The 22,724-nt window shown below is 32.9% G+C and overlaps 1 protein-coding gene and 1 long non-coding RNA gene across 3 annotated transcripts; one reads left to right on the top strand and one right to left on the bottom strand.

Annotated features, from left to right (window-relative positions):
- Window positions 1–18,190: 18,190 nt before the first annotated feature.
- Window positions 18,191–22,386, bottom strand: LOC145093082 (uncharacterized). 2 transcript variants are annotated; one of them, XR_013702767.1, is made up of 3 exons: window positions 22,166–22,386; window positions 21,560–21,710; window positions 18,191–18,361 (listed from the first exon to the last, which is right to left on the bottom strand). It is a non-coding gene; the product is annotated as an uncharacterized LOC145093082 (long non-coding RNA). The 2 variants fall into 2 exon arrangements; XR_013702766.1 differs by having other exon boundaries at window positions 22,203–22,386.
- HB40 (homeobox protein 40) lies at window positions 19,146–21,047 on the top strand. Its single transcript, XM_079031125.1, has 3 exons — window positions 19,146–19,376; window positions 19,497–19,807; window positions 20,665–21,047. The coding sequence occupies exons 1-3, from the start codon at window positions 19,283–19,285 to the stop codon at window positions 20,884–20,886; spliced, it is 627 nt and encodes a 208-aa protein (XP_078887251.1). The 5' UTR covers window positions 19,146–19,282; the 3' UTR covers window positions 20,887–21,047.
- Window positions 22,387–22,724: the final 338 nt, after the last annotated feature.

Below are 22,724 nucleotides of genomic sequence, written 5' to 3'. Positions count from 1 at the left end.
AAGTGTTATATGTATTTGTTTAAACACATTCATGTGTGATAAGTTGCTTTGTGAAAACTTTTGAATGGTGACTTGGGAACTGCGAGACAATACTTGGGACGAGTATGAGTAGGTGTGAATAGTAGTAGAGGCGTATACTACTGGAAGCACATGACTCACACTTGGATCAGGAAAAAGTCATAAGGTTACCAAGAAGCTAGTAAATGATTTCGTTTTATTCATGTGTGTCCTTACCTTCGTTTCGGTAATGACTAAGAAGATCATTATCGTTCAAATCTTAATGTCATAAAGAATCGAGTCCGATTAGTATAAATCTGCGAAAGGAGTTGATTGGTTCAGAGAACCATGTGTTATATAGTGATAAAACTTCAGTAGGAATACTGAAGAAGTAAAAGATCGAGGTAGTCGATAGAAATATAACGATCTTCATTAAAGAATTGAGCAATCATTAGCCAGAGATGTGACTTTCTATGTGGTGTTACTGGCCACAAGAAATGTTTCTGCCCTACTCTTACTAGTCAAATGGCGGGGAGTCAAGTTTCCGTTCAAAAATCAAAGAGTACTCCAACTAAAAAGGAGGAGGTGCCAAAAGCTAAAAGATGTGTAGGTCCGAAAACACAAATTAGAGATATGTGGTGCTATTCTTTCTGTTCCAAAGTATCTACGTGTTGATCAAACTCTTTTCATTTTCTTTATTCCATCAGCTTGATTTATTTGATCTGATTCTAATACAAGAGTTTGGTTCGTTATGTGTCTTGTGTGTTATAAATACAAATGTCATTAGAATAAAACCATTCGAGTTGCTGTTATAGCAAAAGTAAAGACCTTATCACGTGTTTAGTTTGTAAACCAAGAAGGGGCAGGAGTCTGCAATGAGAATTGAGTTTTAACTCAAAGATTAGGATCGAAAGCCAAATAGAGAATGATGAGCGGGTGCAGGTTTGAGCACCGCCAGTAATTAATAAGTTCGAAGAGTTTGACAATCGTTTGGCAAACTAAAAGTTAAAATATCGTACATTTTAGATTACCACAAAGGAATTAAGTTAAAACTCGAATGTTGTGACTAGTAATTTTTTTCGTAAACTTTAGATCTTCTCACATCTTATTTGATTTAAATGCCTCAGATTCTTTCTTGCCTTATAAATTCGCATATTCTTTTCAAATTGCTTGTTACGCAGTTGTCCAATCATTTCATATAGATAACATATGAAATATATCATTACTTGCGGATAAAGCCTATAGAGTTAGTGTTATAGGAATTGAAAGTTATAATCTTTCTGCTAACCTAATTCCTATCTTTGATATTATTCTCGACATAGATTGGTTGTTAAAGAACCACGCAAAGCTCTTGTGCTACAAAGAGATGATATGCATCCCTATCAAAAGGGAAGATTCTATTTACGTCTACGGTGAAAATAATAAATTTCTTTCTTTAAAACTCGTAAATTATGTCGAAGGGATATTCTACTTATCTGGCTTATACAGTTAATACCTTGAAAGAGGAGAAGAAAACTGTGAATGATAATCTTTGGATAATTATCGACCGGCTGATGAAGAGTGCATATATTCTCGCCACACGTAAAACGACTCCATTGGAGAAATACGCGTAAGTTACTTAGACGAAATCATCGCGAGACATGGTGTGCCACTAAAGATTTTTTCCGATCGTGATACTCGCTTCACTTCTCACTTTTGGGCGAGTATGAAGAGTGAATTGGGATCTCGAATTACTCCCAACACAACTTATCATCCTTAGACAAATGATCGGAAGAAGAGAGCAATCCAAACAGTAGAAAATATACTGAAGGTATATAAAGTATTGTATGAGCGTAAATGTCATACTCAAATATGTTGGCATGACGTAAGACAGAAGATCTTTGGAGGCTCTGAAATATTCAAGACATCACTAACAAGATACAAATTTTTCGAGAAAGAATGAAAGCGGCCCAGGATCGACAGATGTCCTATGCAGAAAAGAGGAGATGACCTGTAGAATTCCGGGTGGATGATTTAGTAATACTGAAGGTATTTCATGAAAAGGTGTTATTCTACTTTTGAAGAAAGAACAGTTAGTAAGCAAGTTTACTACTTGGAATTGCCTGAAGATTTGACAGATATTCATGAAGTGTTTCATGTGAGCTATCTGTGTAAAGGTTAAGCATATATGATGAAATGGTTCTATTATCCGAGGTGAAACTGAATAATAAGTTAAGTAGAAGAGATCGTAAATGAAAGAACGACTAATTTATGTAATAAAGAAATGAAGTTGGTGATTTTCATGTAGAAACACCGTCGAGGCTCAACTTATACTTCGGAAAAGTAAGAATGAAATAAGAGTGAAGTATCCCTAATTGTTTTAATCGTTATGATTTCGGGGACGAAATCCTCAAAAGGAGGAGGTATTTGTAACATACACATTCTGAAATTGTGTATTGTTATTATTAAAAGTGAATAAAATTAAGTGTTGAGTTCTATCAGATAGTTTTTACTAGAAATGAAGTAAAACTATGTTTAGATTCACTCATAAAATATTGGAAGTCTTATGAGATTCCAATTAATAGCCAAATAATGAAAATTTAGCGAAAATATAAAATTTGAAATAAGTAAAATTTTATTATTTAATGTTGCAGAGAATCTCGTTAGAAACATTTAGGCGAAAACCTCGTCGAAATCCGAGTTACAACGAAGAAGTTATGACCAAACGAAGATCTGTGATAAATCCGGAAAATACTTTGTTGCATAAAAATTTAGTTTTCGATAAACTAATTTTTAGCCTTAGTGATGTAAATGAAAGTTGTAGAACTCGTAAAAATAATCAACTTTCATATAAAGACCGTTTGAATCTGACTTCGTATGAGGGAGTTATGATTTTTCTAAGTTTCAGGATTACTAGTAGACAGCTAAAAACTCGAATTTTAGATCGAGTGATTTTTAGCCGACACAACCTAAACGAGAATTGAAGGTCTCGTCATTTGTAGTAAAACGGTAAAAAGTCTGACGAAAACGGACGTCGAATGAAGAAGTTATGAATTTTTAACGGATTTTCCTGTCCCGGTCTGTTAAAAATAATAATATTAAAATTAAAATCAAAATTAGCCGACAAAGTCTAAACGAAAGATGTAGAGCATAATTTTAGCTACGGTTGCATATAAAGAACGTAAAAAACGGAGCCTGTATGAGAAAGTTATTAATTTTACAAGATTGGGCACATTTTCATTTAATTTTTGCATGAATAGTGTTGATCCACGTGGCATCTTCTGATTGGACTGCAGCCTCGCGTGGCACCCTCTGATTGGTCCGATGCCGTGTCCTCCTCGTTTCCAATGTCGTGACTCACCCTTGCCCAGATCCGACGCGTGTCGCGATGAGTCGTCCGAAGCAACTAAGTCACCCGGTGACTCCTCGCATCCGAAGACGCCTGTCACGTCCGAACCGAGCCACCTGGAGCCCTCGCATGCACGCCGTCTGGTCCTCTCGCGAGCTGCCATCTGTCTCGCTGACTCCTCCTTCTGATCAGCCGACCCTCGCATCCTCGCCCTATAAATACAAGGCATGCGAGCCTTGCCGAGAGAAATGAAGAAATTGCCATTTTTGGCCCCTCTTCCCATACTTTTATTATTTCCACTTTCCCCGAAGCCCCAGTATTATTTTTAAATCCCGGAATGCGTCCCGAAGTGCCCGGAGAGCCCGAGAAATTATACTTTTCGGTTTGAAGCTCTACTCTTTTAGAGCCTGGTTTTTAGCTAATTCTCCTGGTTTTTAACGAATAAAGTCATATTTGGAACCGATATGCTGCTCAAATTACTATTTTAACCCCCGATTATTTTAAGGTGAGTTCAATATATAGGAACAATTGTATGTTATGTGTTATATGTGCTATGTGCTTATCAATGTTATTATTCTAAGTTATTTTCTCGTGTTATTTTTATTCGCTATTTTTAATAGCAAAGTTATACCTTTGACCATGTGATCAGTGAAATGACTTAGATTCACGGTGGTACTGGTATGTAGCCTCTGGCCATGTAGAACATGTCTCGTAAGAGAATGACTTCTATTCTATGACATTGGCAGAAGGTTAGATAGGAATGGTATGTAGTCTCTGACCATGTAGAGCATGACTCCGTAAGAGAATGAACTCTATTCTATGGTATTGGCAAATGGTTAGACAGGGCTATAAGCCTGAAATCTACCAAAATGTTAATCAGAAATTATATGTCTTCTGTGCCATTTGGGCCAAAGCTTTATTGATGCATATCAAGTATTGAAATCATTATGTTTCATTGATCGTAAATCTTTGAATCAAATCTTGAGTTGATATTGAAAGCCTGACATATGATACACATATGCTAGTGTTGTTCTTGTTCCCTTTTGCCTCTGTCATATTGGTATATATATAAGGCATAAGATTATATTGTATCTATTTATTGAATTCACTAAGCGTTATCGCTTATCCCTCTCAATATTTAACAATTGCAGGTGATGAGTATCCAATATAGTTTTATACTGCTGAAAGATTTAGAATAGTTAATACTACTTTTATGTATTTTAATGTTCATGTATGTATATGAATAGTAGATTCCTGGGTAGATATGAAATGTAATAAAACTTAGTCGGTTTGTATCCAATCTTTTGTAATCACTTTATCAATATAAAATATTGTTTTATAAATATGCATGTAGCATGTTTTGAGGAAGTAACTTAAGAATAATGTTGGAATAGTATGAAAGTTTGGGTCTTTCATAAATACGAAAGTTGGGGTCTTTCAGATTGTTAGCACAATCTCTATGCTATATCCAATCTCTATGGATAAGCTGCTAACGCTCATGACAATATTAAATCACTACTTACTTCTAAGAGTATGACATGTTGTGGACGTTTGAGTAAATGAATACTCGGGAAGTGGGTTCTAAAAATGAAAAAGTGGAACACATTGATAAGATAATGAAATGACTGATCTCCATCATATAATAAAATCTCAACTTAATAATTACCAAATCAGATGATTACTTATATTGTTTAAGTTCTCAAATATAAAACCAACTAAACTAAGTGTGATCAAGCCAATTCATTTGCAAATCTAATGTCTTTTGACTTTATCTTAATTTCAGACTTGATCAGTGACATTGTCTTAGGGAATGGATCGACAACATTTTCTTCTAATATGAATCTATTAACTATGAGATCTTCACATTCGAACAACTATCCAATGTGATGGTACTTATTGAGCTTGTTTCATGTGAACTTGTGTGACTTGGAATCCATAATCAAGCTAAATTAACCCTTTTTCAACACTTTTAAATTTCAACACTTTTAAATTCATAAGGGCCATCAATGATTAAGTTTAAACACTTTTATCACTAATGAATCTCCTTTCGTCACCTAATTTTCTTTGTAGTTTAACCAACTGCAATATATTTTAAGTTTTTTGTTAAGCTCACTATGGTGTATTACTTGGTACTCTTCCAAGCAAATACGTTACCATTCATGAATTTCAATTGCGAAAAAAAATCGTCTTTATCATTGCGGAACTCAGCATCAGTGTAACTTTTACATTGATCTCTTCCATATTAACAAGATCATCTCCTTTATCCTCCTAGGACACTAAGTAAACTTCTTAATTTTGATTTGTTGATTCTTGCCAAATTGATCTAATCCAACTTGTCATACTCAAGGCATAGGAGTTATCGTATCTAGTAGATGTTGTGGCATATATGATCGATCCCATAATAGAAGCATATGGGACTTGACTTATTTTCTCTAGCTCAATGTCATGCCATGTTTTCATAAGCACAAACTCTTTTGGAGTATTGCATCTTGAGTTTCCTCGATAGTTTAATGTACTTTGTCTTAATCAAATAAATCACTCTGATCTATCTCCACAGTTCCTTACCTTTAGAACGTGTGCTGCTTTTCTTATGTGTTTCAAAAGTGAAACAATTTCAATACTAAGCCAAGTTGTTACACTTTCTAAGTTAGAATATTGTTTTCTATGAATAGTATGTTATCTATATATAATACAAAGGTGACAACAATGCTCCCACTAGCACTGATATATATATATATATATATATATATATATATATATATATATATATATATATATATATATATGGCTCATCCTCATTTCTCGAAATTAAAACTCTTGAATTCTATCATTGAAACAAAGATTTCAATTTGTGAGATGCTCGTTTCAGTCCTTAAAAAGAACTTTATAAGCTTAGACACCCTTCATAACCTTTCTTGGGTTGAATATGTGTTTGTTCCCATCCATGCATGTCTCTACTTGAAGATCCACTTATGCTTAACGGTTAAGGTCAATTGCTTGATGAACCTAGTTGCAACATACATGGACTGAATCTTGCTCTCCATGTCCTCTTTCTATCTTGCATCTTTTTGGGCCTGAAATACCTTCTGATAGCTGGTATACTCTGATTGCCATCTACCAGTGACTTATATTACATAGTAATATAGAGTATATATAACTAGGTTTATGACGTTCTTTAATAGATATAAAAGGAACGGGTCAAGGTATTTCAATTTCCTCAATATCTTTTTCAAGCTCAAATTGAATGTTAGGGCCTACTTTAGGTTCTTCGTTGGTTGACACTTGAATCTTATCAAGACCAATATGGTCCCACCAACTCTTTTGTATATCAACTCCCTCTCTTGGAAGAATTCCCTCCAAGCAGAAAACACTTTTTTCTCATAGGATTTGTTAAACAACTATCCAAAATGCTTGTTGGCATGTACAACGAGATAACACATCTCTTTCTACTTCCTAGATTTTCTAGTGCTTGATGAAAATCGTGAGCCTTATAATCGTAGACTTCTATATGTTCTAGTGAGGAATGAACTTTACTGCACATCTTTGAGAGTGTCTCATAAACCTTCTTAGTTTTTGCAAACCTAAGGTCTCTTGCAATACTATTCATGATACGATTTGTGAATTGTTGGTAAGCATGCTACGAATCATCTAGTATCAAATCAAATAATGATTTGTTTTTCTTTCCAACTAACACCATTTTACTAAGCACAATAAGACTCATTAAGTATCAAATCAAAAAAGGATTAGTTTTTCTTTCCAATTAACATTGTATGTGATAGTGTTTTGGGTAGAGACAACTCGTGAAACTTTTTCACAATTCCTTAGATGATCGATCCAGTTTTTGACTAACATACTCGCTATCTCTATCTAATTTGTGTATCTCATCATGTTGCCCAGTTGATTCTTAACTTTTTTTTATGAGAACTCTGAACACCTGAAAGGTTCCAAACTTATATTTATTTAGATAAACATGTTCATACAAAGTTGGTGTTACCATGTATCGTGGTTAATATGAATGGTCCATTAGTGTGAACTAATTCAACACTAATATTCACATCACCAACTGATGTATTCGTAAGCTATCTTGATAAACAATATTTGCATTATCATAAAACTTGCGGTTAAATGATATCCAAATTTCGATCCAACTGATACTTGGTAATTCATTTCTCATTTATATGTCCATGACTATTCTTGCACAAACATATTTCACCCAAACCTTTTGGATGTATTTAAATCAGTAGGTATTATCGTTAATCTGAATGATCCATTAGTTAAACTAATTTCAATTGATATTTTCACCATAAGATAGCTCTCTTTGACATCCATCTTGACAAATTATATTTGCATTTATCATAAGATTTGTAGTCAAATGAATTCCAAAATCCGATCAAACTGGATATTAGTAATGCAGTTCTCATTTTCATCTTCAAGAAGACGATTCCATAATTATATATCTTATTCAAATATTCGAATTAGCTTTAAACTATTATTACTATACTAGTTTCAAAGATTTAATAGCTTTCTTTAACATGTTAAAACATTTTACATTTACATAACCCAAAAAATCTTACAAAACATTGTACAAACAATTTGAATCATAAGACCGTAGATCAAATATTTGGGGAGAAAGAGTTGTATTCTGATGCTATGAATAATAGTAAGGGCTTGGTAATCATGAGCAAATTTTTTTCTCTATGTTTCAGTCTTCTTACTTTATTTCAATCACTGCATATTCTTGCAAATGTCAATACTTAATCCTTAGAACAATGATTAGAAGTAATACTCCAATGACATTATGAATTCATATATTTGACTGAAGACTAAACATTTGGAGAACTAGTTATCTTTTAATCATATGGATAGTAGTATGGGATCGTAATCCATGATCAAAAAATCTTCTCCATGTTTCAGTCTTTTACTATCCTTAAAGGTTGTTTATATAAAAATCAGAGTGAACTAATTACATGTACATGTCAGCTAGTTGGGTAATTAGAATCAACTCCAATTCAATGAAATTTCATTTTATATTAAAATTTTGGAATACAACGCACATTTTGTAACTGCCTTTTCTTACAATTTAAAACACAGTGTTTTAAGGAACCTCATGAAGAGCTTTGACTAATGCATGATCTTTCTTTTCGTTTATGAGAATTATTCCCAAACTATGAATTTAGACAAGATTGATTATCCTAATAGCATATCCTTTTAGGGGGTTTATAGTAGTATATTTTGGTTGATAAGATTATATGCATCGTTTGGGAATAGAGATCGTCGATTATGGGAGAAGGAATGGGAATTAAGAAAATATCAAGCCAAGGTGCAAGGAATGATGAGATATCTAGTACCTTATTTATAGTCTAAGATCCTTACTCCAATTACATTACATGGGGGATGTGGGGTGCATCCTTATTTTCAAAATTCCTATATCCTTTAAGGATTCAATAATATTCCAGTTAATGAAGTTTTGATTAGTTAATATTCAACCCTTTTAATTAATTAAAAGTATTTAATTAATTCCAAAATAATTTTAAAATAATATAATAAAACATAATAAATTAACAAACTTATTTTCTCCTTTATTTTTCTGCTTAATTGGGTCATGAGGGCAACCCAAAAGGACTCTGTTATTATTTGAAATATTTCCCATAATTAATGGCATTGGACACTCTATCCAAAATACTCGTGGTTCGGATGTTTCCAGATTTGTTTCTTGAGGATTTTCCAGGTATTCCTCAATAACCTTTGGTTATGTTGATGATTAATCTGATTCCATACGTAGGTTCGATAACCAAGGTGACATATCGACTTCCATCTCTAGAGATGCAAGATTTCTCCATTTAATCTCATTATAAAAACATCAAAATCTTGTGATTATGGAGCATGTATTTGATACTACTCACCTTATTCTTGATTGAATGCTTTCCTATGTTTCTTACTCTTCACTTCACCTCAACAAGAACCTATGAAAAATACCAAGCTTTGGTTACTAAATTTACCAAAATACCCATAGAACTTCTTTCAAACTCATTTTTAGGGTTATTCACTATTTGGATAAAACCGAATTGTCCAATTGGACAATTTGGATTGGACTATTTGATTCGGATATTTGGATTTTTGGATTGGTTTTCAACAAAACCGAATTATTATTTTGGATTTCGGATTGGTTTTGGTTTTTAAAATAAGAACCGAATAGTCCAAAAAAACCGAATAACAACTTTTTATGTTTTTATTTTCAATATATCTATAATTATTTATTAATTTTATAATTTTTTTTAAATAAGTTCAAAAGGTTTTACCTAATAAAAGACATTAATATGTACTTTCTGTCAAAAGTTTTTTATCTATTAAATAATAAACTATAATATGCCTTCTTAGTGGTTGTTTATAAATTTTAAATCACCGGTAAATAATTTTTTTTGCTTATGTTGTAAATTTAGATCATATTATAATTCTATGTCCTTTTAAAATGTTATGGTTTTTGAAAACCGAATTATAAAAACCGATCCAACCGAATTGTAATTGGATCGGATCGGATCGGATTTTAATTTAGTTTGGACTATTTGGATCCATATTTTGAAAACCGAAACTATTTGGATTTACTTAATTGGATCAGATCGAACCGATCCATCCAAACGAACACCCCTACGCATTTTGTACTTTAGTCACCTATTTATACCTATAAGAGGGTGTTAGGATAAGTGGAATGCAAAATGGATATGCCAAACTGAAGATATCATTACTTTTTTAAAATACTACAAGACATGTTTAATATTTTTCCTTGGCATTACAGGGTCGTGTAACACCCTCATAGCCTCGTTACATGCTCATGTTTTTCCAAGGCAAAATATTGCATGACCGTGTATTGTTTCACCGCTATGCATTCAGCCAAATTTTCTCTTGATGCATCATACTTTGTCGTTCTCGATTCCATTCTTCACCAAAATTTTCCATGGGATCTTAATGAAGTAAATAAGTTCTATTAAAATTACTTTGAATCAATTATTAAGACCTTCAACATGTTACATGAGATTTAAGGATGTTTATATGAACATAAACACTCAATCAGATGTTTGAATAACCTGTAATGAGCAATTATCATCAATGACTCATTTAAACTATTTATGTATCTTTAATTTCATCATCCATCATGTTATTAAGTTATGGAGCTTCGAACATTAGGATCTATGGAATGGAATTGGGGATTGCATTCATGAAATTCCTCCCACGCTAGATCGAATGGAGGTTACATCAATTGATTAACTTCGTGACTACAATAAGATCAGTAATACTCTAAATCATATGTAATTTGGTTTATGTCATTGAAATCATAAGATTAATCATCTAAAACCTCATAATTCATGGTTCATGGAGCTTTTGCTCCATTGATGGATCTTAGGGCTCCATATCTCAACCAACACTTCATTAGGATCAAATGAGAGTAGAGTCAATGAAGGATGGCAGTTCTAACATCAAATTCAATTATGAATCAAGCATCTAATCAACAAACTACCTACCATCATCATATTTGGGCATAAATCCAACCCTAGATTCGAATTTAAAGGTTAATATGAGTAAGAGATGATACCTTCAAGTGCTAGCTTGAAATGCTTACTTCCAAATCCTCTGATAACTTCAAAATCGATTTTAAATATTTACTCCACAATCAAAATCGATATGGAGTCTTTTTCCCTATCCAAAATCGTTTTCCATCATCAAATGTGGTAGAAGACCCTTGACTAGCTTCTATATGTCCCCACTTGTCACTTTTTTTTTCCTCGAACCTTAGATTATTAAATTATATTAGACAAAATTGCAAAAATGGCCCATGTGGTTGGCAAAATTATATGGTTTTGGTCCAAAAAGTTTTGTTGGTGCACTAGTGGTCTAAGTTTGGATCTTTCTAGTGATTTTGGTCCATATACATTTAAAATGACGATTATACCATTTATATTTGTGTTTTTGAATTTGCTTTATATTTATATTAATATTTTAATTAATTAAAAACAAAAAGGCTAACCCATACACACATACACACACACACACTCTCTCTTTCTCTCTCTCTCTCTCTCTCTCTCTGTCTACTATCACTCAAATCATCTTGTTTCTATATCTTTTCAAAATATACACTAAGACATATTATCAAGAACACATACACACAATCTCAAGAACATCTCCATCTCCATCTCCTCCCTCCATCATCGTTCGCCGCCAACTACCTCCAGCTTCACCATTCTAATCCCCCCATATCTCCTTACTTAACCAAGTGAAACTTGAACACCCACCATCACACAATTTTTTATCATTTTTATGAACATATATCATTAATCATTGTTTTTCATCTCAATCATTACTGTAGAATTGGACCATACCCATCCTTTCCTTTGAAAGTTCCCACAATCACTATGTACAAATCCCCATTAAATCAAAGCCATGTCTAAACCCACCGATGATTTGTAGCGGGGATCACACACGCATATACAGATCCTCTTTAACACATACACACACACACACAAACAAATAATCGATTTTTTGGGTTTGCTTTTCCAGAACAATCAAATTTTTAGGTTTATTTCTAGAACTAGAAATTGATTTGTGAATCTAAAAAAAGCTTGTGGGTAATGGGTTATCAAGAATAACTGGTTTCTAAAAAATTGATTTCATCTGTGTATAATGGGTTATCAAGAATAACTGGTTTCTAAAAAATTGATTTCATCTGTGTATTTTCATATCATTTCTAAGTTTAGGGATTTATTTAAAATAATGGTGGATGAACGAAAAATTTTGGTTGATCGGATGTACTAGCACTCATTTGGTTGTTGTTCTTCAAGGACTTCATAAAGTGGTTGTCGAAATCGAAATCATGTTCACATTAAGATCAAAATCTTGTGTAGATAATAAAGATGATGAGTTTGTAGATTTGTACACAATGAAATAGTCATCCCTAATGATCCTACCGCTAACTATAATGATGGTGAACTTGATTTTGATAGCTGTTGGGTTCAGTTGGACAATCTACAATACAATCCCATAGTGGAGTCGTCTTCTTGGAGGTGTGTTCTTCAGTTTTGGATGTTGGCACATCTGTACCCATTTTCAAAAAGGTTGATGAGAAGAAGAGGGAGAACACCAACAATTGTGTTTGTGTGGTTCGGACTTATTGCAATCACCATTTCATTTTTGTGGATGGTGGTGGGAGGTGGGTTTCTTGTCAGAGCTAGGGCGTTGAGTAAGTGGTGATGTTCTTAGTAAACATTTACTGAGGGAGAGGGTGGATTAGTAATGGAGAGAGAGAGAGAGAGAGAGAGAGAGAGAGAGAGTGGTATTTTTTTTCTTTTTTTTTAATTAAAATACTAAGAAATTAAATAAAGACAAAAGAAATTTAACAAAAATCTTTAAAGGCATATTCGTCAATCTAAGTTAGGTATGGATTAAAACCACACAAAAAGATCAACCATAGGATCCAAAAACCACACAAGCTATCTAAATTTAGACCACTGATACACCACTAAGCTTTTTGGACCAAAATCACATAATCATGACAACCATAAAGACTATTTTTGCGAATTTGCCGTTATCTTATAAGCCACTCATTTATTAATTAATTTACTATTTATTTAAATCTGTTTTACTTTAATTTATTTCTAAATTTTATTTTCTTACCAAAGATGGCAAAATTCATATGGTCGATTTCAGAATGTAGCAAAAGCAAGTTTTCAAATACTTGAATAAATATTTAAATATGTTTTATTAAATTTTATTGAATTTAATGAATAGTGAGAAAAGTTAATAGAATTATAAAAAATATAAAATGATGACATGACAATCTATGAACTATGAGTTCAATAAATTGTAAACTGTTACTATTTTTACTCAAATAGTGTTTTCATTTATTTTGAAAATGCTTTTTTTTTTACACAAAGAGCGGGAATTAGGTAAGGTTTCTAATTTATATTGTGAAGATAGGTTAAGATACACAAATAATATATTAATCTAAATGGAGACGTTTAATTAGTTATATATATAAATATAAATGTTGGCAATCAAATCAATAATTCTGATTAGCTACAAACTAATGTGCTTAGATCCAATCACCATTCACATTAGATATGCTTAAGGACAGAATCATTGAGTTGGAAAATTGGAAACAAGAGTGAGGTATGTCGGTATAAAGATGACACCCAATTCTATAATCCTTAATCATAGTGTGCAGCACCTTAATTAACTCTAAAAAAACCTTAATTATGTCTTAAATAACTCAAAAGCATATGTACTAGGGAATCCTTTCCATACCATGCGCATCTTCCTTTACTTTTCTTTCATTTTTAATACATTTCACTGCAAATACGGAGCGTGGATGACTATAGTCCAAACACCCAACTTTTCTTGATTTTAGTTTTTATTCCATAATCACCCTTAAACCCAATGACCAAAGTTCATAATCAAACTATAATCTCAAGCCAGCCTATAAGAATCTCTCTCTTTCTCTCACTAGTCTTCATCCTTATCCTTTCTTACCACCTTTGTCGTTACCTTAATCAAGTTAAAACTTTGTCGACTACTCTAGGAAACTTAAGCAATCCCCTAGTCTTATCCTTCTTGCTTAAGATTGCTAAAATCAAATTGGCAATAAATTAAGCCTCCTATAATTAAGCTCCCAATGCCTAGGGACTGAAGAAAGTTGACGTTAGTATTGTCATATATATAATTATATAAGTCTATATAGGGATAATGTTAGTTTGTGTAGATTTGAAAGTTGAAACCGTAGTTTATAACCCTCGAAGGGTAAATGAATCAGTCAACTGTCAATGGCAATTTCTGACAATAAGTCCGGTTTGCGTCATTTCATCAGTAGATTCGATGCGTCAACATAAGATTAAATCTACACTAGGATTACTTTCTTATATATATAAATATATATACATATTCTGTGTATATAATATGTATATATGGTTCTATTTTATGTGTTAACGTGACGTATAGATACATGGGGTGCCAACTTTTTATAATTTTATTGGAGAAAAAATGGTCATATGTGCAATGAATTAATTCTATTGGAAGCATGAACTCTTTGACTTTAATATTGGTATGAAACGAATGTAGAGTGTGTGCCCCCCCTAATAAACTAAAAACTTACACATCATGAAGCTACTTACCTACCTATATGTTATCATAACTCCATGAAAAGAAGTTAACAGCTTTAGTCAATATCACCCAATTTTCACCATTATAGATCTACCTTTGTGGTTTCATAATCAGAAAGAGATAAACTTTTCTACTTTAAGGGAGAGGATAGATAAATCTACAAAGAAAACTTTAAAACATGCTACACTGGAAAATTTTATCCATATGTAAAATGCTCATGCATGCATTTGCTATTTTTACTGTAAATAAAATGAACAAGTCATATACGAAACTTTGGTAGGAACCCAAAAAAAGAACAAAGAAAAAACCAAATTGTGGAAGGAGTTAATTCACACAGGAAAACATTACACCTATACATAAAAGATAAGATATGTGAGACATATTAACGTAACCATCACTATTTTGCATATACCCATCCAAAAATGTACTACAATTGGAAGGTTTTCACTCTCATCGCTCCTTTTAGTTTTTTATTTTTGCCTAAAAGTAAAAAGTGACATCGTTTTCTCTAAACATCACTATATTAGCCCCAATGTTCATGGCATGGATAATCTGTGGCGTTCAAAAAAAAAAAAAAACACATGTTAAATTAATTAGAGTCTCGAGTTATGCAATAAATACAATGTTTGCCTTATGGTACGCAATGTTAACAGGACCAAATGAGACAAAAATATCCTCCCAATCCCGCCCCCCGAATTGTTTGTTTCCCCACCCCGAATTTAAAGACTGCCCCCGATATTCATTTCCCCTTAATCCCCCATTAACCTTGTTTTGCCCTAAATCTCCCATTCAACTTTATTTACCATATTTTTTCATTCGTTTATTTCGTTTAATCTTATATATTATATTAATTGTTCAAACACAAAACATATATTATAGAATGACTACTTTAACAATTTTTTTTATAAATAAAAAAGTTAAATATAAGGTAATTATTTCATAGCATCTGAGGGGTATTCGGGAAGGAACTCACAGCACTCCCGCCCCCAAAAACTAAATAGATGTAAAACCCGCCCCTCTTCCACCCCGAACCCAAAAACGTTGTAAAAATAACCCCGTGTAGAATCAGGGTCCCACAAGATCAGTTCCCACTAGGGGTGCAAACGAACCAAGCTACTCATGAGCTACTCGGGATCGGATCGCTAAAAACTCGACTCGAAACCGATTTTAGACGAGCCCGAGCCGAGCTCGGGCTTAATATTAAGCTCGTTTATTAAACGAGCTCGAGCTCGAGCCTATGTCATTAAGCTCGATTAGGCTCGTGAGCCTAAACGAGTCTTTATATATTAATATAATTTCTTATTTTTTTATATATTAAAATAAAAACATATTTGTGGATTAGAAATCTAGGGTATTAGTAAACGAGCTTCTTAACGAGCTCGAGCTGAGCTTAAGCTTATTTAGGCAAGTCAGACAAAAAACGAACCAAGCCCGAGCCCGAGTCGAGCTTGTATAATTATTTACGAGCTCGAGCCGAGCTCAGTACAAAAAGCTCGAATCGAGCCGAGCTCAAGCTCGAGCCTCTTAGAACTTAAACGAGTCCGAGCCGAGCCTGATCAGACTCGGGCTCGGCTCGACTCGTTTGCACTCCTAGTTCCCACGTGGGTTTTGATCAACGTCTCTTGTCTTTTTTACTGATCATTTAAGGATTAACTTTTTTAACTCCTTTGGTCCACGTCGTTGCACACCAATTGCTTCTATGTTGGACCTTAATTAATTCTTTCATATGTTTTTTTTATAGCCATTGCATACATCACTCTACATTCAAATACTCCTCGAAAATACTTAGGTAGTGTTTTGTCTTTCGAAAAAGACAAACATATTTCTCATGTCTTTTGGTATCTATAAAACAATCTGTTTTTTTTTCTATATGTCTATCCGTCGTCTCTACTCTCTGATACGTGTCGTCGCTAAAAACGTGTTGATTAAATGTCACCGCTATAGCGCGTCTAACTATTTCGATCAGTATAACTTCCCAGATTTCATTTTCTCTAAACACGACATCCATAAATACAACTTCGGTAACATTTGATAACTTCGGATCGCGTCACAACATTTGCACTCTACATTAAGTGGTGAAGATGATATTTAAAAAACAAAAAAACCAACATCCGATCCTTTGATTATTTTTAATCTATAAAAAATCATGGCAAGATTTTTACATATAATTAACATGGCTAGTTGTGGGTATAAATATTCTTCATAACTAGTATGTTTGGTGAAGTATTAATCTTTCACCAAACTCCTTTCGTATGCATATGTAGATACAGAAGGTTTATATGTATTGGCGGCTATTGTTAAAAACATGAGTGCGTGTGTGTGTAGAGGTGGAAGGATGCTTATGGATAGAAAAATGTGGTCCATGAAAGCAGAGGATTTGGGGGAAGTGACGCGTGTAAAAGGTTTACATAGGTTTTGGGAGCCCCCCATGTGCAAATGCCAGTATGCATTCCCTTAGCGTGGAAATAAACCTGTCTTTTTTAAATCACCTTTTTACTACTTCCAATTACCCTTTTTTATTTTCTAAACCCACCAAAACTAAATAATTATAATTAAATAAATACATAAATAAATATTTCAGCCTTGGCTTGCCTTAAGCTTTGAGTTTGAGCCAAAATATTTGACTTCCTTAGACATAGTTTCATCTGTCTTTTTATATATTAGTGTCATGTGATAGCTAGACGTGATATAATCTGTCTCTATTTATGACTCCTAGACCAAAAAATAAATATAAGTAAAGACCGGTTATATTTCTCATGTCCTTTATCAATAAACGAATTATATAGCAACTATTTCAGTTAGATGCATTTACTTGTGTTAAGACATGTGTATGTATAAACATATAAGGAAAAAGTAAAAAGACATTAGTAAAGGGAAAGTTTTGTTATCCATATACGAAATTCTTGGAGGAACTATAAACAAAAGCCTTCCACGTATTACCATTGACTGCGATCCAAGTCAGTTACATCTTGTCTTGTGCTCAAGATACATGGCACTCATGGGTTATATTTGTCAAAAAGTTCTTTCACTTTGTTGGATGTGGAATTCAACCATGAAATAAACTATATATATGACATTAATTGTTTCTTTTCCAGACCTTGAAATGACTTGTATCTTGAAAATCCGAACATTTCATTAACTAATTATTGTATTTTGTTGACCATAAATGTCTGATGTTAAATATAACTAGTTTATAAGAATCATGCACGTGAAAGTATATACAAAATTAAACCACATGAAACGAATTATATAGCAATAATTCTGCGTTATGACAAAGGTTACAACTTCTTATTACATGTGATACAAGTAAGATTATCTAGAGGGAGAATACATGTGATGTAAGTGCATGTGTCACATAACTAATAACCAGTTGAATAGTTTATGGTGTAGGTTTTTTACTGTAATTCTCATTGAGCCACGTAGCCATGGAGCTAAAAGCTAATGTGAGTGGCTTGGCTAATTAAGTACCCACAAATCGGGAATATATATATATATATATATATATATATATATATATATATATATATATATATATATATATATATATATATATATATATATATATATATATATATATATATATAACAACCAATTGGAGACTTTGTCCGAATCCATAGGCAAAAAATTTAATAATTATAATAAATATATGATATATAATAATTAATATATAAGTAATAAAAATGTAAAATGTCTAAGTTTACTAACTTCAAGGTGGTCAGGTTTGGGATCCCAACTCCTGCCCTTATCATACTCCTATCCTTTGTTTGTGATTTTTTTTCATTCACACCTAGCTAGATGAATATCAATGATGTTCTTCATTCATTTCATCTCTTTTATTACCAAATCAGGAAAGCCAATCCCTTCACAACTTCCTCTCATGCCTTTGTTTTTCTGATCAAAAAGGAAAAGCAACAAACTAACTAATGCGTACGCCACAACTTGGTAGTAATGGATAAGATATGCAAATCGTAAAACAAACAAAAGATCACGTTTAAAACCTAGAAGCATAGTACAAATCAAATCATGTTTCTTAGATATATATATTAACCATCCTTTATTCATCAAACTACACGAGTTATAATTACAACTTATCAATTATCATACCTAGTTAATTAGAAACCAACATACGTGGGAATATGTTGCATCAAATTAATACGGAGTTGTAGGAATTTTTATTTTGTTATATAGGTCTAGTTTCTTTCTGACATGACTTCCTCCAAATTTATTGGATAAACATGGGGTTGATGATCAAGATAAAATGAACACAAATGGGAAGAAAACATATGCTGGACATCTTCGAAGATATGAATTTTCATAATTAGAATAAAAGTACAATTATCCTTATTACGCCAATCCTATTGGTCCCATTGTAGACCAATGTAACACCATTATTAAGAAGAGTGTCATCTCCAAAAATCTAGTGTTCGAGGTACATTAACGGTTTGATACATTTTACCTGTGTAAATCAAGTCGCGTCTCGCCAAATTAGACAAAAAGTTGACACCACTGTTTTTTTTCTATCTCATTACCCGAAAAGAGACAAACCCACGTCAGATTTGTAGTTTTGCATATAGACATGTCTTGATGAAGGGTAGAAAAGGAAATTTAATAAAAAACAAGGTCAATATGGACATTACATGTTTATAAATAAAGGCAAACTCTGCACAATCCAAAGTAACAGCGGACTCCTTAGTCTTCACTCCACCTTTATAAATAAAGTCTCTCTTGATGTACCCACTCTAAAACATCCACTTGTTTCACCAAAGAAGAACACCTCTGCCGAGTGTTTAGAGACACGCAGAGAGAGATAATATGACGAGCAATATGAAAACTCAAGTTGATGATCAAATGGTTCTCCTCTCCCAGTATTATCCTGGGATTTACGATCAACTCATACCAGAACAAGGTTCGAACTTTTCTTATATATATATACATATTCTACTATATACATATATATACATGTTTATGCATTTGTGAAGTTCGATGTTTGATTGTAGTTTCTTATAACTATGTTGTACATATATAGGGGAAGTTGTGAAACCACGAAGAAGACGAAAGAAGAACAAAGCAGATGGAAACAGCAGCATGATGAGAAAAAGGAAGCTTAGTGATGAACAAGTGAATCTTCTTGAGCAAAACTTCGGAAATGAACATAAGCTTGAATCGGAGAGAAAAGATCGGCTTGCTTCGGAACTTGGGCTTGACCCACGTCAAGTTGCGGTTTGGTTTCAAAACAGGCGAGCTCGATGGAAGAGTAAGAAGCTCGAAGAGGAATACTCGAAGCTCAAGAGTCAACATGACTCCACTGTTCTTGAAAAATGCCAACTCGAATCTGAGGTAACCTTTTTTTTTCTATGATATATGCAAAGAATTTGGACACAAAAAACAACATGAATAATTAAGGGATCCTATGTGGTCCTTCTTTACTCGTGATAGTGATATAATCTTGTATATCCACATTTTTCTTATTCCTTGATATTTCCAAGAAACTTTTTTTTCCCATTTGTGTTGATCATTTCCTAGAAGGTTCAATCAGTTTGTGTTGATCATTTATTTTCCATTAGTTATTAAATACCCAAGAAAAAAAACCTAAAAGAAAGTTAAAGGGAGGTCGATTTTCAGCTAAGTGATAAAGATTGTTTTAACTTTTAACCATTTATTTTTACATTTCTATATAGATTTTTTTATGGAAGTATGGATAAGTATTAATTATGGTTAGTTACTTGGAATTTAAGTTGGTTGCTCATTTACTGTTTTATGAAGTTGACTACCATTACAGTAATTAATTCCTTTTTTTACATTCTTCTTCTTGTACACTCAAGATAAATAGACTCTTATCCACTTTAAGCTAAAAATAAGCAAGCTTAATTCGGAAAATGCATGGACTCAAGGCTCGAGAAAAACTAAAGTAATGCAATTTTTTCAACTAATTGGAAAGCAACAAGTGTAATAGAAAACTATAATATAATTTTGACAAGAATAAGGAGACTAAAATCCCATTGGTCCAGCAAAGTGTGATATAATTACAAGTGTCCCTCTATAGTTTTTTAAGGTTGACAAGGCTGTTCTACAGTGTTCTTTTTGGAGTAGCACATGATATATATATATCCGTATATCACCCCCACGTGGGCCTTAATCTTTAATCTTTTCTATAAATATTAACGAAATTTATTAACCATTGATTTTGTGTACAGATTCTAAAGCTCAAGGAACAACTCTCCGAAGCTGAAAAACAGATAAACAGCCTAGTGGAAAGGTCAGATGGAATATCGAGCACAAGTCCATGTTCATCGTTTTCAATGGAGGCCATGGAGCCACATTTTCTTGGGGGATTTGGGATGGAAGGATTGGAGAATGTATTTTGCTTGCCGGAAAACAACTATATACATGGATCATTGGATTGGATGAACATCTAATTAATTATAGGGAAAATGTAATTAAATAATTTTAGTATTAATTAATCATGTAGTCTTGTAGATAGTAACGATCTAATGTACATCTTTTCTTCTTGTTGTCTAGTTAATGGTATTTCCTTGACTTAATAGAAATATCCCTAGTATGTTGTCATAATACTAAATTCTTAGTGGGTTGCTTTTTATATTTATCAATATTGTAGTACATTTTCTACTTTAGTTCTCTAGAAAGCTCTATAGAAAGTTAATTGCATGAGGGGAATATGGTCATTTGATGGATATATAGAAGATGCATGCATGATGCATGTCCATGCATATACGTGTATGACCAAGAGATTTCCATATATAGTTCATATTTCGACCGCAAGGAAGGTGTACTAAACTCAGAACGCTAGATATTCTTCCAAAAGATGGTGTACTTTGAATACACAGAGTTATCGCATCATAATTTGTACGTAGTACATATTTCATATAAGAAGATTTTTGGTACATTATTAATCTTAATCAACAATTGATTAAAACTATTTTTAGCATGTTGCATTTATGAAAAGAACAATGTCAATTACCCAAAGAAGGAAGAAAGAATGATTTAGAGCTTTATGAAAGAATGTGTCTAAGTAACTTAACTACAGTATAATTTTAACAACAAAGAGCGCAATAACAAGCAGACACTTACTGATGAGATTCCCTTTGTTGTCACTATCAAGGTAATCCATATATACTGACGTCGATTTCCAACATTAAATCTCAAATGGGACCCAACTAGAGATAACGAGTGGTTGATATTCCTTCTAATGGATAATTTGCGTTCAAGGGCTTTTAGGATTCTGTAAAGCGAAGATAATGACATGTAAGTAATTAGACACAAAGGGATTGGTGATACTTAATTTAATTAGGTAGAACCCATAGAGCATAAAACACAGATATAAAGTGACACGAATGCTACTAATAAGTTTAATAATCATAAACTGAATAATGTAAGTAGCTTCCTGATCATATGAAAGAAACAATAGGACACTAATGACAACAATTGACCTGTTTTATCATTAGAATGGACATTCTCAAACCAAGCAATTGACATGACACGTCAATCTAAGAACTCTAGGCAACATAATGACTTCTCGGTAAACACACAAACAAAAACAAGTGGGTGTCAATCAGTTTGTTTCTTAAAAAGTAGAACAATGATGAATAGATATGAAAAACAGTAATAATTGGAAAGAAAAACTGTGCTTGAAAAATGATCCCCTACAATTCATTAGAAATACAGGTAACTTTGTACCATACTACCAGAGCCAGGCAACTGAAATTAAACGTACAAGCAGGTGGATAACTGCATTTGTAGGAGTCTGAAAAAGCAGCATAGGTGGCATACATAGAAGGCAAATGAGAGAAACCTCGATGAACCATGACTGAATATTAGAGCATCTTTTTTATGGAGAGCATTAGACCATGATACATTTTTTTAAGAAGAATCTAGATAGCACATCGATGGTGACTGGTTTATTTCTCCCATACAAAAAAAAAAATAATGGAATAGGATGGAACATGGACTCTTTTACGATTTGTTAGTAAAAGATGTTAATGTCATTTTCATCCTTATAATAAAAATATCCCTATAAAGTTTTCATCCCCATCCTTTCCGATCATGCATCATGTAACAAATGTTGAAAATAAGCTAGACTTAGAGGGTATTTTGTAATACCGTGATAGATAGATAGTTACTATATGGTTGGTTATCTCATCACCATACATTGTTGTCATTAATAAAAATCAAAAGTTTATTGCACAAAGAATTTCTCAGGAGTCTTCTTGTCTTCAATGATTTGCCCAACAAAGTG

This window comes from Lactuca serriola, chromosome 3 (assembly GCF_051521515.1).
Source record: "Lactuca serriola cultivar US96UC23 chromosome 3, Lser_US96UC23_V15, whole genome shotgun sequence".
In the NCBI taxonomy this organism is placed as follows: Eukaryota; Viridiplantae; Streptophyta; class Magnoliopsida; order Asterales; family Asteraceae; genus Lactuca; species Lactuca serriola.
This window is presented reverse-complemented; position numbering and strand designations above follow the sequence as displayed.

Coding starts and splice junctions, on each gene's coding strand:
- HB40 (XM_079031125.1), top strand. CDS start 19,283: ATGACGAGCAATATGAAAACTCAAGTTGATGATCAAATGGTTCTCCTC. Junction 19,377..19,496: donor TCAACTCATACCAGAACAAG/GTTCGAACTTTT, acceptor GTACATATATAG/GGGAAGTTGTGAAACCACGA. Junction 19,808..20,664: donor AATGCCAACTCGAATCTGAG/GTAACCTTTTTT, acceptor TTTTGTGTACAG/ATTCTAAAGCTCAAGGAACA.